Source organism: Condylura cristata, unplaced genomic scaffold (assembly GCF_000260355.1).
Source record: "Condylura cristata isolate star-nosed mole 26May11 unplaced genomic scaffold, ConCri1.0 scaffold00027, whole genome shotgun sequence".
Classification (NCBI taxonomy): Eukaryota; Metazoa; Chordata; class Mammalia; order Eulipotyphla; family Talpidae; genus Condylura; species Condylura cristata.
Window position 1 is genome coordinate 25670683 of NW_004567128.1, and position 17941 is coordinate 25688623.

General features: G+C 39.7%; 1 protein-coding gene across 3 annotated transcripts in view; it reads left to right on the plus strand.

Moving 5' to 3' along the window:
- The first annotated feature begins 380 nt into the window (after nucleotides 1–380).
- The window catches only part of KDM6A (lysine (K)-specific demethylase 6A), a 185056-nt gene continuing 167495 nt past the window's right edge, over nucleotides 381–17941 (plus strand). For all 3 annotated transcript variants that reach the window (XM_004689966.2, XM_004689969.2, XM_004689968.2), the window contains exons 1-2: nucleotides 381–771; nucleotides 985–1048. In XM_004689966.2, the coding sequence (XP_004690023.1) occupies nucleotides 611–771; nucleotides 985–1048 (225 nt within the window). In that variant the 5' untranslated portion in view covers nucleotides 381–610. The remainder of the gene's footprint in view (nucleotides 772–984; nucleotides 1049–17941) is intronic.

A 17941-nucleotide genomic window follows, 5' to 3' on the forward strand; every position in this document is an offset into this window, starting at 1 on the left:
GTGACAACCCTTCCCCCCGACAGACGGGCCCAGCAGCCAACCACCGGCCAGAATTGGCGTGCGTCCCGCTCCCCGTCCGTGGCGGCCTCTGTGGGCGGGGCTCCAGCAGCTAGCAAGTTGAGTGGAGCCACGGCTGACGTGAGTCAACAAAGGTCACGTGAGATGAGCGGGCGGCGCCGATTGGCCGTACCGGCCGGGCGGGGAGGGGGGGTCACGGCGGCGGCGTGGGGTTCGCTGTGTGACACAATTACAACAACTTTGTGCTGGTGCCGGGGAAGTTTGTGTCTCCAACGAATTCCCCCCCCGTGCCCCACAGCCCCGCGCGTTCCGGCCGCTCCCGCCGTCCCCGCCCGTGGCTGCCCCCCGCCCACCCCCGCGATGTGACCCTACAGCCGAGCCGCCGCTGCTGCCGACCCCGGGGCTCCGCAGCCCCTGCCGCCGCCGCCTTCACCGCCGCCGCGTTGGGATTTTTCGTCGCTGCTGCCCGCGGCGGAGGAGGAGGCGGCGATAAAGTTGGTGTTGCCGGTCCCGCGCCGAGATTGGGGACGTCGTTGCGGGTCCCGGCTGGGGGCGGGTGTCGGCGTTGGAGTTGTGAATTCGCTGCGTTTCCATGAAATCCTGCGGAGTGTCGCTCGCTACCGCCGCCGCTGCCGCCGCCGCTTTCGGTGATGAGGAAAAGAAAATGGCGGCGGGAAAAGCGAGCGGCGAGAGCGAGGAGGCGTCCCCTAGTCTGACAGCCGAAGAGAGGGAGGCGCTCGGCGGACTGGACAGGTAGGGGCCGTCGTCACCCGCCCGGTTGGCTCCGGACGGGCTGGCGCCACTCTCCGGGGAGGCCCGAGCGCGGCTTGCCTCTGGCGGCGGCGGGGCGGACACCACCGCTTGGCGCTCTCCGTGCCGTAGCTGCCGCCGGGGCCTCGGGCTCGTCAGGGATGGGTCGGTGCGGTTCCCGGAGCCTAAACGAGCCTCGTGTGTCTCTCCCCACAGCCGCCTCTTCGGGTTCGTGAGGTTTCATGAAGATGGCGTCAGGATGAAGGCCCTACTGGGCAAGGTAAGGCAGCCGCGGGCCGGAGCGCGGACTCGGGCTCCCCAGCCGGCGCCGCGCTCGCCCCGGGCCCCTCGGCCAGGCCGGCGCTCATTGTGGCCGCGAACGGCGGCCGAGGGGCTTCCGGAAAACTATTTCCTGCTTCTGCTCGCCCCCACCCCCGGATACCTCGCTCAGTCCTTTGCGAAATCACCTATCGTAGCTGCAGGAACAGAGACGGGCAGCGCTTCGGGGCCGAGCTCAACTGGGTCGACGAAATTGCCGGTTATTTCACGGCGACTGGGGGCAGAGCGATGATGGCCGACGTGCCTGCTTAGGGTCAAGGGGTCGTAGATAGGTGCAGCGAGCCCCACATTCCCGACTTCCTTGCCTCCCATGGCAAGGCATGCTGTTCGTGATATCTGCTCTTAACCAAACGTTTGGGGGCTTTCTTGTATCTCTGCTCCCAGAAGGGGGAAGTTGCCTGTAGTTTAGGGCGGCGAAGAGTTTGCATTGCACTGTTGACATGCATCTCAATTGGTCTGTTTTACCTGAAGTTAGGTGACTTTACTTTTCGGGTCTTTCTGCCGTAGAAATGCTGCAGTTATTTGTAAAAAAAAAAAAAAAAAAAAAAAAAGTGTTTTCTTCTTGGAGCCTTGTTTCCCTGTGTCTGACAGGGGAGGCCGTGGGGGATTCGGGGTGTAGTCTCTGTTTATTTGTGTGGAAAGTTGTTGGCACTGTCATTTAGTTAAGTAATGGCTGCTCCTATCGGCCCAAGATGGCGGGACAGGGTGGGAGGAGAAAGTGAAGGGGGGGGGTTTGGGGGAGGGAGGAGAGGTAAACATGGAAATAAATAGTAGCGATGAATAGGCCTCTCCTTCGGAGTGTGGAGCTCGATGGCGTTTAATAAAAACCATACAAGATTATTTGCATATAGGCTTCTCGTACCTTTCCCAAGCTTGGAAACAGCCTTCATAAGCCTGGTAAATGCTTATCAACCTGTAGCACTTTTAGTTTACCCATCCGTTAGCTTCTGAACAAAGGCTGTGGAGTCTCGATCTGTCTGCATCAGTTTGTAGCTCCTGACCGAAATTTGATTGAAGTGATATTTGCATGCTTTCTTAATTGGGACCATGAAAGTTGGAGTGTGTGTCATAGGTGCTGCATCCCTGAGACAATTTTTTCTAGCTAAAATCAGTAGCTTTGCATTTGACACCTGGCTTTATTGTTGCGCTTGAGAAGGAAGTTGGAAATGATGAAAGCCTAGTTTAAGTTGATTTAAAACAAAAAATTTAATTGTCCTGAATTTTTGTCTGTAGTTTGCCTTAAGAGTCATGAATTTCTTTTATTTGCAATCACACTTCTGTTTTTATTTCAAAGTAACTAGTTATAAAGGGTTTCTATCACAAATAATGACCAGAAAGCTAACCAGAAAGTCTTTTCCTGTAAGCCCAACTCTTTTGACCAATACAGAAAACTTAAACTTTGACTAGGTATTTATCACTGGAAAAATGAATAGTGACCAGTTCTGAAATAATTTAAGCTCTGAATTTTTTCCCCAATGTAAATGTTTAAAAATACTCTATTCAAGAAATTCTTGATGACTGTGAAAACTGTCTTTCCAAAAGATTAAACAAAAGCTTTTACATTTAAATTTTGGAGCATTTTTAAATTTTGGAGTGATTATTGCCAGATTAGTAGGGAGTTGGTACAATTGTTTCCAGAGATAGTTCATTTGGAAAATGGAAGCTGATGTGTTTACAATGCTAGTTGGTGATTTTGTGGCTCAGAATGCTTGCATTTACTTGGATTCACGGTGGATGGTGCTTAATATTGGATTTCAAATTATAATATAGAACCCTGCAGATAACTATGCACTATCATGCTTAGATTGTAAAGAATTGAACATCTTCAAATTTTGTTTATGAAAGTAAGTAACCTGCTTTCTTGGTGTTTAAATACAGTGACATCTTAAAAATGAGAAATTTTGAAGTTTAATTATGATTTGGGAAAGAATTAGGGCTTCATAAAATGCTGGGTAATTTGATATACAAGTATTTCGTTGAGGTAAAGAAAAAAAAATCTTCATTACTTCACACTCACTGCTTGTGAAGTCCTATCTAGAGGATACAGGTCCACTCATTAGCCTTAACTTTAAAGTAAAACGTTGTAGAGTCTCTGCTCAAAATCTCATGGCGTTTTCTTGATTGCATCCTTGTGAGCCTGAACATACCAGTGAAAATGTGTGTTGTAAACTTTAACGTTATATAACCGTATGTTTGAATTGGTTCTGAATAGGATTAATGAGCCAGAGTTTGTATTGATAATAGGGAGTACTGAAATATTTATATCATCCATCTTTGAACAGCCCTGGGAAACTGTTTTTGGAGGGAATAATGAACTATGTTAGTTTCAGTATTCTTTTAGAAAAGTCTTAAATGCTAGAGTTAGCTTTCTTTGCTGGAATAGGTTCAGACTACTTATTTGAGGGCAGATAAAGGTTAAATAAACTTTCAGGATTCTCTTTTTGCCTGCAATTTCTGTCATACCACACCCCTCCAAAGACAAATTTAGTTGGCACTTTGTATAGTGTTTCTTTTTCTTTTTTTGACAGGAACTTAGCTATTAGGACTTGTTTTAAAAAACTCCTATTCCCATATATCTAAATCAAGTTTTTAATTAAGACTTGTAGGTTTTTATTAAAAGGTAACTCTTACAGGCTTTGGAAAGTTTAAGACATTTAATAAGTGTCTCTTATTTGTCCCTAAATTTGTATGTTCCTTTTCCAGGCGTGTAGGTACTTTATCCAAAAGTGCTGATTTTCTGCCTTCTGTGAATGTTTTTGTAATTTCTCTGTGTTTGAGTCATTGAAACATTTTTTGTTTGTACAATTGCGATTTGATATACAATGCTTGAAATTTTGGGTTAAAAAATAAATTAATAATAGAGGGTATCTTTGTAGTAATAATCTTCAAATATTTCTAAATGATTCTAAACAGAAAGTGGTTGCTTAGAGTTCTTGAAATACAGCAAGATCTTGGAAATTTTGCTCTTTAAACTCATGCTGACCATTGATCTTTGTCAGTTACTAGTCAGGATTCTTATTTATGAAATTATATTGGAGTTATTTTGAAGGAATAATTAAGTGGAATATTTTAACGATATTAACTGGTGATTTTTTTTTTTAGTACGTTTTTGAAAACCTTTTAGGTTAATCTTGATTTAGTCAGGTAAGGATTTGAATTAAAGTGTAAGATACAGCATAAATATAAGAGTGTAAAATGAATACTATGAATACTATGAAGTATATTTGTAATAGAATGATATGGTGCTAAAGGGCTGGAGAATCTTACCAGTGTCAGGAAGCTAGTGCTAAAACACAGTTGTTTGTTTTGCAGTAGCTTACATGATTTTAAGCTTGCCCTAATTATTTTTTTTGAACTTTCTTTTCTTTTTTTAAATACTTATTTATTTATGCATACAAGAGCTGGGGTACAGGCCTGGAAGTGCAGGGTCTAAGAGGATTCACCAGAGACAGAGTGGGGAGCAGAATCAGCAGATTGACTGAATTACACTGCTGAGAGGATCCAGGGAGAGACAGGAGAGGTCTGATAACACCATGTGGATTACCTCCCTGGCAGGGGATTGAACTCTTACTGCAATGGCTGCTGATACTTCATAGTGCTGTGCTTTAACTTGTTGCACCACCAGGGAGGGCCCTGAACTTTATTTTCTTTTGTAATTTTGCTAATTAATTCAAAGTTCCATGGAATACATAGGAGAAGTTAAGGACTTTTTTGTTGTTGTTGTTAAGATTTATTTTTATTTAACCGGGGTACAGGCCAGAGGCTCAGGGGCTGTGAGAGGCTTCACCAGAGAAACAGAGTGGGGAACAGAACAGGCAGATCCACAAAGTACACTGCTGAGGGGAGCAGCGGGCGGGTCAGGAGCAGCGGGCAGGTCTGCCATACCATGTGGTCACCTCCAGGGCTGGTGGGAATCGAACTCATACTGAAGTGGCTTTAGCTTCTGAGTGCTGTGCTTTAACCTGCTGCGCCACCAGGGAGGGCCGAGAAGTTAAGGACTTTTTACCATTTAAAATGTATTTACTTTTTTCCCTATTAGTATGCAAATGTTGGGATTTAATTTTTTTGGGGGGGTAGAGGAAGTAGTTTAACATACATTAAGACATTATCTAAATAGTGTAAACTTAATTTGGTTTACTTGCATATAGATGGCTGAAAAACTATTAGGTGGCTTCTTTATACTATACTATTTAGATGTTGATGATATTTAAAATTGTGGTTTTTGTCCACTGGCACTTAGAGGAAAATATTCATTTCCAGTGCTAAATAGGGTTAGTATTTGGTTTATAAAAGTAACCACAGAATAATGTCATACTTTGTTTTAAAACGAGGTCTTTAATAGATATGTTTTAAAAAGTTGTTTTCTAAATAATTGTAGTTATTATTTACCTGGACAAAGTCTTGTGCAGTTATTACATATTTCCTAAAATTTTGATATATCCATGGTAAAAATAAAAGCTACAGAGATGATTACAGGATATGTGGGTATATCTGGGTGCAGATGAGAACTGCAGGGATATATATAAACAGGCACTTTTTAAGTTCTGGCTTTTTCATTCTGTAGCTCTTTTGGGGAATCAATTATAATTTAAAATGACTAGGGAATGTTTTAACTGACACCTTTAGACCTCTCAGGTTAACAGAACTGCCTGAGATGGATGGAATTTTTGTGACTTGGTGGTAAAGTGGAGTGACGGGTCAAAGTGAAGGTTTAGTGCTTGACTAGTTATAGGGTAAAAAAGTAGTTTTCTGACTTCTGTAACATTTAATTTTTGTTTATATGTACCAATATTTTGCATATCTGGAAGGATTTATTTCGAAACGAGGATTTTCAAATTAGTTGTGATGCATTGAGCTCTTTGGAATTGATGTTAATGACTGGTAACATGATACATTATTAAATTATGAAATATGGTTTCCAGATAGCGAATTTATGTTAGGTAAATACCACCAAATTATCTGAGGAATCAAATGGTTATTCGGTTATTTAGCACCCACGTGTATTTATTTGTAGACTAATTAATAAGAGTATTTTATTAATCGACAGTTTTTATGCAGAATCTTCATATACAGCTGTATCAGTTTTCCATATTGGTTTGTAATTTGTTGGCAGTAAATTAGGGCATCAAATATTTGAGTGTACACTAAGTGCATGTCTTCTAGTGCACGTGTTCTAAGTAGGGACTATAAAGGTAACAACAGGTATCTATATCTTGCCTAAATTGAACCTACAGTCCCCTAAGAGGTATGAATTACATATAAAGGTAGCAGGAACATCAGTGTCAGAGAAAAGTGTGAAATATCTTGAAAGTTTATGATAAAAGTCAATTTAACAAGTAACATGTAGAGTGGCTTTTTTTCTGTTTTTGGCCATTGATCAGCAAACATGCAGAAGTGGTGACAAGAACCTGTTACTGAAGTTCAAAGAAGTTCCAGCTCTTACTCCTTGTAGACTATGTAACAAGGACCTTGCTGGAAAGGTATGTTGGAGGCACTTTCAGCAATATGATGGCAGCAGAGGGCATTAGCCCCAGAATCACCTGGCAGTGGTGGAACACAGGGCAGAAAATAGGATACCTGGATAGTATTAGTATCTTAAGTTTGTTGATTCGTACACACTGTTCATACCAAGGTGTGGGTAGTACCTCTGCAGTCTTTCACATTAGCTATTGAACATCATTCTTTTCACTGATGAAACTTTCTAACACTCCTAATGCTACCTTACACACTGAAGTAAAGGCAGAAGTGTTTCTTTTCCTTCCAGGCTCATTTCCTCTTGCTGTCTCTCACTTAGATTTAACTATTCTTGGACTGTGTATTCCTGACTTGGGAATTTCAAAAGTTAACCAACAGCCTCTGAATTTTAGAATACTAAAATTAACTTCAAAAAGTTAACTGGTAGTTGCTAGGTTAAAATTAATAGTGATCCTCTTAGAGTATAAAGCACCCTATGGGAAGAGGAGGGAAGATTTTAAACTTTACATTTTATAGCTTTCTATATATTTCTTCCCCTTAAACATTAGACATGTTACTTTAAAAATAGTACAGCAAGTACACTAATAATAGTATACCAGAATTATATTTTGATTGGCTAAAGTATTATCGTGTATGTAGAGAAACCTTAAAGACCTTGTTGTCAAGTTGGAGTACTGAACTTGTTCCTTTGTGTGTGGGGTGAAAGAAGTATAGATGTACCTTTTTTTAGGTCCTGCTTCTTTGCATTTTAGGTGGCTTTGTCATAGTCACTACTCTTCATTTTGTTCTTGGACAGCTGTTTCATTGCTGACTTTAATTTTGGGTCTGATATGAGTCAAGGTGACAACTATAACCATAAAAGGTGAGGGTAATCCCTTATTTTCAGCAACTTTAGGTTTTTAAGTGGCCATTTGCTGCTCCTGAGTTTTCTTTTTACCCTTTTATTTTTTTGTCTACTTTTCTCCCTGCTAAAATTGTTGGTGTCATTCTGTTGTGTATGTATTCTTGTTTTCTTTTTGTAATTTTGTCTGTGGTAGTATTTTAAAAGATGCTGCTGCTAAGTTTATTGTCAGGAAGAAGATTGGACTTCGTGGTAGTTAAAAAAGTGTGACACAAGGTGGTCTAATTCATCGTAATTTAGAACAATGGGAAGAAACCCTTTTTGGTTTTCAGACTATATAGCTCTATTATGTTCATTAGAAAATGCTTCTTTTTTTTTTTTTTTTAAAGCAATATATGGCCCTCCCTGGTGGCGCAGCGGGTTAAAGCACAGCATTAAGAAGCTTAAGCCACTTCCTCATGAGTTCGATTCCCGCCTGCCCCGGAGGTGATCACATGGCGTGGCAGACCTCTCCTGACCCGCCCGCTGCTCCCCTCAGCAGTGTACTTTGTCGATCTGCCTGTTCTGCTCCCCACTCTGTCCCTGGTGAATCCTCTCACCCTCCACATCTCTGACCTGTAGCCCCAGGTCTGTATGAATAAATAAATCTTTAAAAAAAAAAAAAGCAATATATTAGGGAAATTTCCCTATATTTTCAAAAGTATTTTAAAATTACTATTATTAATATTTATTTATTCATGCATACAGAACTGGAGTACAGGTGGGAGATGCAGGGGAGGTGGGAGGATTCACCAGAGACAGAGTAGGGAGCAGAACAGGCAGATTGATAAAGTACACTGTTAAGGGGAGTAGCAGACAAGTCTGCTGCGTGAATCATCTCCCTGGTGGGACAATCGAATGCAGTGCTGAAGAGGCTGCAGCAATGCTGCACTTTAACCCCTTGCTCCACCAGGGCGGACCCTTTCAAAAGTATTTTAGAAGGAAGGCAACCAACCTACAAACCATTATCTATTATTATTTAGCTGCAGTAGTTTTCAACTCATCTATATTTTGCCTCTTACCCCGGTTATTTTGAAAGCAATATTGGACATATATCATTGAATACAAATAACTTGTTCTGAAATATCTGTAGGTCTCATTCATTCATTCATCTATTCATTTCACATGGAAGTTAGGAATTAGTTGCTTGGGAAATAGTAGAAAACAGATAGTTACCTGTATGTGTGTGTGTGTGTGTGTGTGTGTGTGTGTGTGTCTGTGTTTGGATTTTAATATTGCAGTAGCATTTTGAAATAGAACATTACACAATCTGAGACGAGAGAGAATTTTCCCTAGGAACTTCATGAATCTTAGTTGCTGGAATCTGTTTGGATAGTTTATGTATTTAGGAGAAAAATTTTTTAAAAAAGATTTATTTATTTATGTATACAGAACTGGGGTACTACACCAGAGGTGCAGGGGCTGTGAGAGGCTTCACCAGAGACAGAGTGGGGAGCAGAACAGGCCAACTGACAAGTACACTGCTGAGGGGAGCAGCAGGCAGATCAGGAGAGGTCTGCTGTGCCATGTGGGTCACCTGGGGGGGGCCTGGGGATTGAACTGGTGCTGAAGTGACTTTAGCTTCTTAGTGCTGTGTTTACCAGCTGCGCCACCAGGGAGGGCCTGGAAATTTATTTTTAAGGCAAATTGTTAACATGTTTCAGGTTTTGAATTTTTTTTGTGTATCAGAATGAGAGCTTAAGAAGATTTTCCACCATTTGCTTGATTTTATGAAACGCTTGCTGAACTGCATTGAGATAGGCACTTTATTCTGGCCTCTGCCCCTGCAGTCTGTGGAGAGGGATGAACAGACCAAGTGATTGATCATATGACGTGTAGGAGGTACAATAATCAAGGTATATGCACAATGCTATGAACTCTCAAATGATGGAGTAACTAAAAACACTTAAGACTTTTAATTGTGGGTACTTTAACTTATCTACATAATTATTAACATTTTGGAGCAGTTAAATTTGACTGGAGAAGTGGCTAAAGGAAATTGCACAAAGGTGAAACATTTGGTCTTTGTCATCAAACATGAGTAGAAGTTTACAGTAGGAAAAAGGGGGAGAGTTGGAGGTATTGAGTTAATTGGCTTTTAAGGAATAGTGAATAATGAAGTGTCACTGAAACTGAGAATGTGAAAGGCCTTATATTTGTAGGCCATAAGATATGGGGGGAAGTGACTTGACTAAAAGTAGGTTTTATGGAAATAATTTCTTGCTACTGGGAGAAGGATGCAGGTGGATCCAAATGGAGATGAAAGCTTAGTTGTGAAGTACTGATAGAGATGATAATGCATGGATGTTAGAGAAGTCTGCTTTTGCTGTTTACCAGATGTATGATCCTTGGGGAACAAACAATTTCATCTTTTGGACACAGTTTTCTCTTTAAAATAGAAGTGGTACTAGATTTTTCTGGGCAGGTTATTGCATCTTATGTTAGGGAAAAAATGCTTGACATTTGACCTGGCTTGGAATGTGCTTGGTAAAAGATATGCCTTTCTATCATCTTAGAAAATAAATTAGGTTTAAACTGAAGCTGTAATTTAGGAATGGGAGGGGGGAAGGATTCGATTTGAGATTTCTTGAAAAGACCTTGTAGCTTTCATTAACCTCACTATTTAGGCTTTCTTTCTGTCTTTGACCACATCTCAGTTTTCTCGGTGAGGAGACTAATTTAGCTCTTCTTTACTCACTGTATACACGATTACTTGGGTATCTTGAAGGTATCTTAAACTGAACACATGCAAATTGAATTTATTATTGTCTTTGATGTTCCTTATCTTTGTAAATGGCACTCAACCACAGTCCTTGCCAAAAGTTTTGGAGTCCTTAACCATTATCATTTCTACATCTTAAGTTTCAAATATACTCTCCATCTTCACTGCCACTGTCTTGATCGTAGCCATGATCCTATCTTTGGCTTTTGAAATACCTTCTTAAATCTTTTTTGAGTAGATATACTTTGGGTATAGTACAATATTGAAAAGCTACATAAAGGATGTTACAATGAGGAGAGTCTTCTTCCCATATAATCTCACAACTATTTAGTTCCTATTCTTAGAGGCAGCCATTGATAAAAAGATTGGCTAACTTGATACTTTAACGCATACACAAACACATTTTGTTGTACCTGCATTTTTCTTTCCACGCAAGTGAGATCATAATGATCACAACTTGTTAAATGCTTCCTTAATTTTAACTTTTCCATATGTAAATGTTAGTCTTAGATTGAATTGTCTTGGGCTTGAGGTCTCTGTTAATTCAGATTTTGTGTGTAATGTTGGTGAGGGGACAGGTTTGGGTGATTTGTAAATTATTTTGACTTTAAAGGTTTTATTACTCTTTGTATACATGGTATTGAAGGTAGAACTTCTTTAACATAAAGTCCAATTGAAAGTATGTTCACATGAATTTTTCTTAGGTAGCAGTTACTTGATTTTATATGCTGTGGACTGTTATTTGGAATAATTGGCAAATTTTGCCTTCATATTTTGGTTTTGTTGGTGTGACTACTTGTCAGGATCTATAAATATTCATTTAATTCATTCCCTGAGTATTTATTGAAGTACACATGGATTATACTACCTAATAATTTTGTATTTGTAGGAGTCATTGACCTTTTATAGAAAAGGAAAAATAAGTTTGCATTCTTCATTAGTTGAAAATAATACAGACTTAGTGCATAAGTAGCTCATTTCATGGCAGAACATTTTAATTTTCATAATAGATTGACTGGTAGTATGTGTAGAGCAATAAATAGTATTTTACATTTTTGGAGTCATTAGCCCTTTGAAGGTCAACATAAGTAGTTGCATGTGTTTTGTAATTGGATCCGATTGAAGCCCAACTGTTAAGTTCATTGTTTTCAGTTAGTTTGGTTATTGATTTTTGGGTAGAGATGAGAATGATGGTGTAATTTGTTAATGTTGGAGAGAAAGCAAGGTGTTAGAACCACTGAATTGGTTAGCCTATGGTGGCATGGCTTTTTATTACATAGTTTTGTGGTGCTCCACTTCGGATATTCTCTTAAATTCTCCTATATTGATTATAATCGTGTTAGGGAAATAGAATGGGGACAGATTCGTAGAGAATCTGTTGCTTTAAATTGCCAATGACCAATTATTTAATCAATCCTCTCTCTATAACGAAGCCTCCATACACATCCAAAAGGACAGCATTCAGAGAACTACTATATGAAGATCTGAGTAGAATGGTGCACCTGGAGAGGGTATGGAAGCTTTGTGCTCTTTCCCCATACCTTGACTTCTGCATCTTCCACTTGGTTGTGCCTGAGGAGGTATATCCTTTTTTTAAATTAAAGATTTATTTATTTAGTTATAAATACACACCTCCCCCCCCACCCCCCAAGAACTGGGGTAGAAGAGGCCAGAGGTGTGTGTTGGGGGGTGTGTGTGAGAGGGTTCTCCAGAGACACAATGGGGAGCAGAACAGGCAGATATACTGCAATATGCTGCTGAGGGGAGCAGCGGTCAAATCAGGAGAGGTCTGCTATGCTATGTGGATTGCACTCATGCTGTGGACTGTTTCATAGTGCTGTGCGCTTTAACTCGTTGCGCCCCCAAGGAGGGCCAGGTATGTCCTTTTTTATAACAGTGATTCTAGTAAGTAAAATGTTGGTTCTATGAGCCACTTTAGCAAATTAATAAAGCCCAAGGAGTGAGTTGTTAGGGACCTTTGATTTATAATTGGTGAATTAGAAGTACAGTTAATAACCTGGGGCTGCACCTGTGATCTAAAGTCCAAGGTGAGGCCTGTGGTACTTAACTCTGTAGTAGGTTGTTTAAAATTACATGGGCTTTTAACTGCCACCTGACATTGGGGAGGGGTCACGCCTACAAATCTGGCCCCATAACTGTGGGATCTGTGCTCTCTCTGGGGTAAATAGTGTAAGAGTTGCCTTAAATTGTAGGCTACCCAGCTGGTGTCAGGAATTGCTTGGTGGTGGTGTGGAGGTAACATCCTCTCCTTCACATATTGGAATTGGGGCCAAGAAATCAAAAGAGATTGGTTTGAAAGTTGGTCTTTTTTATTAATGGTTGGTGTTTTGACATGGTCAAACTGCTTCTTTCTTATAGTTGGGATTGTTATTTTTAGAAAAGATCTGCGTATTTATGCGTACAGAACTGGGGTACAGGCTCAAGTTGTGGTGGGTGAGTGGATTCACCAAACACAGAGTGGGGAGCAGAACAGGTGAATCTACTGAAATACACTGCTGAGCGGAGCATCGGGCGGGTCAGGAGAGGCCTGCCACACCATGTAGGTCATCTCCCTGGCTGGGGGCAGCAGGATGGCTTCATAGTGCTGTGCTTTAACCTGTTGTTACCACTAGGCAGGGCCCGGGATTGTTATTTTTTAGGTCAGATCTGATGATTTTTATTCGGGAAGATGGGTATAATCATTGTGTTTATCTGTTTGCTAGGAACTCATGGTGACAAAGCTAAGTGAATTCTCATGTGAATTAATAAGAAATGTCACATTGAATAATTTGATATTATGCATTTGAGTGTTACAAAGATGAGTAAGGTCCCTTAGTTCTGTAAGAATGGCAAGAATCATTTGTAAGAATGGCAAAAATCATTTGGCAATAGTTGGCACTTTCAGGTCTAAAGAATGTATACTTTTTTTTTTTAAAGATTTTATTTATTTATTCATATAGAACTGAGGTACAGGCCAGAGATGCGGAGGGTGAGAAGATTCACCAGAGACAGAGTGGGGAGCAGAACAGGCAGATCGACAAAGTACACTGCTGAGGGGAGCAGCGGGCGGGTCAGGAGAGGTCTGCCACGCCATGTGGTCACCTCCGGGGCAGGCGGGAATCGAACTCATGCGGAAGCGGCTTTAGCTTCCTAGTGCTGTGCTTTAACCCGCTGCGCCACCAGGGAGGGCCAAGAATGTATACTTTTACTGTGGGATTTTGCTATGTGTATAATTATATAGACACATCTTTTATTGTACTTTGCTTTATTGTACTTCACAATTACTGCTTCTTTAAGGAAAAAAACCTACAAAAAACAACTAGGAGGTAAGTCTTATGAGCGCAAATTTTCCAATAGTATTTGCTCACTTTGTGTTTCAGTTACATTTTGGTAATTTTCACAATATATTTCAAACTCATTATTGTACTTATTGCAGTGACCTGTGATCAATGATCTTTGATGTTAGTATTATAATTTGTTTTGGGGTGCCAAATAAAGACATTCAGCCTAATCCATCAACGTGTGTATTCACACTCTCCTCTAAATAGACCCAATCCCATCCCTCAGACACGCTCTCTGGCCTCCTGGTTCCCCAAAACAATATCGAAATTAAGCCAGTTAGTAACCCTAAAGTGACGTCTTAAGTGTTCAAATGAAAGGAGTTGTAAATTTTTCATTTTATATCAAAAGATAGAAATTATTAAGCTTAGTGAGGAAGGCGTGTTGAAAGCTGAGATAGGTTGAAGGTAGACTTGTTGTTATAAGCAGTTCCTGAAGGAAATGAAAATTGCTCCTCCAGTGAACATATGAATGATAAAGTAGAACAGCCATATTGCTGATATGGAAAGTTTTTGTGGTCTGGATAGAAATGAGACCAGCTAGCTACATCATTATCATAAGCCAAAACTTGATCCAGAGCACGGCTTTTAACTCTATTCAAGACTTTGAAGGCTAAGAGAAGTGGGGAAGCTGCAGTAAAAATGTTTGAAGCTAGCAGAGGTTGGTTCATGATATTCAAGAAAAGAAGCCATTCCCCTAACAAAAGTGCAAGGTGAAGCAGCAAGTGTTGATGTAGAAGTTGCAACAGATTATTTTCAAAATATACCAGGCTATTAGGACTGTCAAAGAAGTCAATGCCTGGCTTTAAAGCTTGAAAGGACAGACTTTTTAGGGGCTAATGCAGCTGGTGACTTTAAGTTGATGGCAATACTTACCCATTCCTAAAATATTATAGCTCTTAAGAATTAAGCTAAATCTGCTCTGTGTTCTGTACACAGAACAACAAAGCTTGGATGACAACATGTCTGTTTTTAAAACTTTGTTGACCAATAGTTTAAACTCACTGTTGAGACATTCTGCTTAGGAAAAAGGCTACACACCTGGCCACCAAGAACTGTCATGGAGCTGTACAAGATGAGTGTTCTTTTCATGCAGGCTAATACAATACCATTCTGCAACCCATGGACCATGGAATAAATGTTGATTTTCAAGTGTTACTATTAAAGAGATACATTTTGTGAGGCTATACCTGCTAAAGATAGTTACTCCCTTGATTCTTGGCAAAACAATTGAAAACCATTTGGAAAGGTTCACTGTTCTTGATGCCTTTAAGAACATTTGTGATCCATGGGAGGTTGAAATAACAAGGTTAACAGGAATTTGGAAGAAATTGATGCCAGCTTTCATACATGACTTTGAGGGGCTTGAGTCTTCATGGGAAGTCATTGCAAATACAGTGAAAATAATAGCAAGAGAACTAGAAGTGGGGGGCTGAAGATGTGATTGAAATGCAATATCATGATAAAATTTGGGCAGACAGGAGTTGCTTCTTATAGATGAGCAAGAAAAGTGGTGTCTTGAGATGGAGTCTACTGGTGAGGATTCTTTGAACATTGTGCAAATGAAAGGAAAGGATTTAGATTGCATAAACTTAGTTGATAAAGCAGTGACACTGGGAATATTGATTATGGTTTTGAAAGGAGTTCTTCCCTGGGTAAAATGCTATCATACTGCATGTCATGCTACAGACAAATCTTTTGAAAAAAGAGTCATTTGATGCAGAAATGTCCTTGTCTTTATGTAAGGTGTTGCCACACCCACTTTGGTAGCCACTACCTTGGTCAGTAAGCAGCTATCAACATGAAGGCAAGACCTACCACCAGTGAAAACATTAGGACTAACTGAAGGCTCAGATGATGGTGTTAGCATTTGTTAGCAATAAAGCATTTTTTACTGAAGGTATGCACTTTTTTTTTTTTTTGGCAACATGCTGCTGTACACTTAATGGCTGATGATGTAGTGTAAGTATAACTTTTCAGTAATAGGAAATCGAGAAATTAATGTGATTCAATTTGTTGTGGTATACTTGCTTTGTTGTGGTGTGGTCTGGAACTGAACACTGGTATCTGAGGTGTTACTGTATTTTCATTATAATTCTATCAGTTAAAAAGATTTGAAGTTTGTAAGTTAGTTTCAGAGTAAAACTCTTAAGGAGACTTTTAAAAAATTTTCAAAGATAATTGGATAGATAAAATGAAATTGGTCTTCTGTCATTAAAGTTATTCAAGTTTGCTCATTGACATTGGTTGGTCAGGGTATTGTTCAGACAACAGAATAACACTCACTGTAAAGTTATGTCTAGTGATTATCTAACCCCTATATAATAATGATTCTGTGAAAAGCAATACCTTTAGAATATCATAAAGAAAAACTAATCCTTATTAATATGATGTATATTTTTCAGTTTTTGCTTTACCTTGCTGGACATTCTGATGGGTGTGTAGTTAAGCTCATTGTGGTTTTAATTTGCATTTCTCTACTTGCTAATGATATTGAACATCCCTCATGTGCTTATTTTCCATCTGTATAGCCATTTTCATGAAATATCTACTCATGTCCTTACGATTATTGATTTGAAATCTTTTTTTTTTTAAGAGGATGTACTTTTATTTTATTTTTTAAAAAGATATATTTTTATGCATACAGACTGGGGTATAGGCCAGAGGCTCAGGGGAGGTGAGAGGCTTCACCAGAGACAGAGTGGGGAGCAGAACAGGCAGATCGACAAAGTACACTGCTGAGGGAAGCAGCGGGCGGGTCAGGAGAGGTCTGCCACGCCATGTGGTCTCCTCCGGGGCAGGCGGCAGGCGGGAATCGAACTCATGCGGAAGTGGCTTCAGATTCTCAGTGCTGTGCTTTAACCCGCTGCGCCACCAGGGAGGGCCGCTAGTTTATTTTTACATCATTTTGTGCCTTTTTCTATCTCAGTTGTAATCGCGGTGGGCTTCCCACCCCCAATTCACACGTGTTCCATCATCATCATAATTGAAATCTTCCTTTTTTGATGTAAAATTTAGTCCTGTAAATTACCTCTCAGCACTACTTTTAACTGTTTGACATGCTTTTGTATTTGCAATATGTGCATGTTACATTTTATTTTCATTTTCATTTTATTTTATGCATTTTAAGCTTCCCTGAGATATCCTTTTTGATCCATGGACTATCTAGTAGTTTTCAGTTTGTAAATACTTGGAGATTTTAGACAGTTTCCTGTTGTTCATTCTGTTACTGATTTGATTCCATTATGTTTACAGAACTTATTCTGTATAACTTCATTCTCTTAAATTTGTTGGCATTTGTTTTATGACCTAGGATATGGTTTATCTTGGTGACTGTTCTATGGATGCATGAAAAGAATGTATTCTTCTGCTGTTTTGAATGTTGTGTTGTATACATGACAGATCCTTTGGTTGACTTTTTTGTTCAGTTCTTATATAGTTTGTTGGTTTTCTTTTTTAAGGATTTTATTTATTTTTGCATACAAGAACTGGGGTATACAATAGGTGTGGGGGGATGAGCGGATTCACCAGAGACAGAGTGGGGAGCAGAACAGGAGAATCTACTAAAATATACTGCTGAGGGGAGCAGCAGGAGAGACGGGAGAGGACTGCTGTGCCATGTGTGTCAGCTCCCTGGCCTGGGATCTAACTCAGGCTGTCCTGGTGGGCCATTGAGACCACTAGGAAGGCACAGTTTGTTGACACTCTGTCCAGTAATGCTATCAATAACTGAGAGTGTGGTATTGCTAAATATCCAGCTATAATTGTGGCTATGTCTACTTTCCTTTGATTTCTTTTAGTTTCTGCTTCTTGTACTTGAAGATTCTTTATTTGATGTGTACACATTTAGGATTGTTATGTCTTTGGTGATTTTATCCCTTTATTCCTTTGTTATCTTTCATTGTTTTAATAGTAATAGTAATTTTTACTTGTTCTGAAGTCTACTTTATCTCATTGTTGAGTAGCTACTCTTGTAAAAAAATTAATACTTACATGGTATGTCCCTTCCCATACTTCTTACTTTCATCCTGTCTGTATCATTGTATTCTGTGTGATTAGTATTGCTATTTTTGTAGACAGCATGTTTTTAGGATCCATTCTTCCTCTCTCTTAATTGTTTGTTTACATTTAATTACTGATAGGTTCCAGCTTAAGACTGTTCTATTTTGTTTCCTGTTTGTCATTTGTTAACTCCATATTGGATGTATGAATATATCTTTTGGATTCAGTTTTGATATGTTGAGTTTTTGAGTATACCTCTTTGTGTGGATTTCTTAGTGATTGTTCCATGTACTGCAATTTTCACATACAGTATCTCTATCTTATGGTGTGGATGTTTTTACTGTTGAAAGTGCAGAAACTTCCAGTTAGGTCCATTTGTCCTCTCTGTTTTTTTTAGTTCTTTTTTTTTTTTTTTTT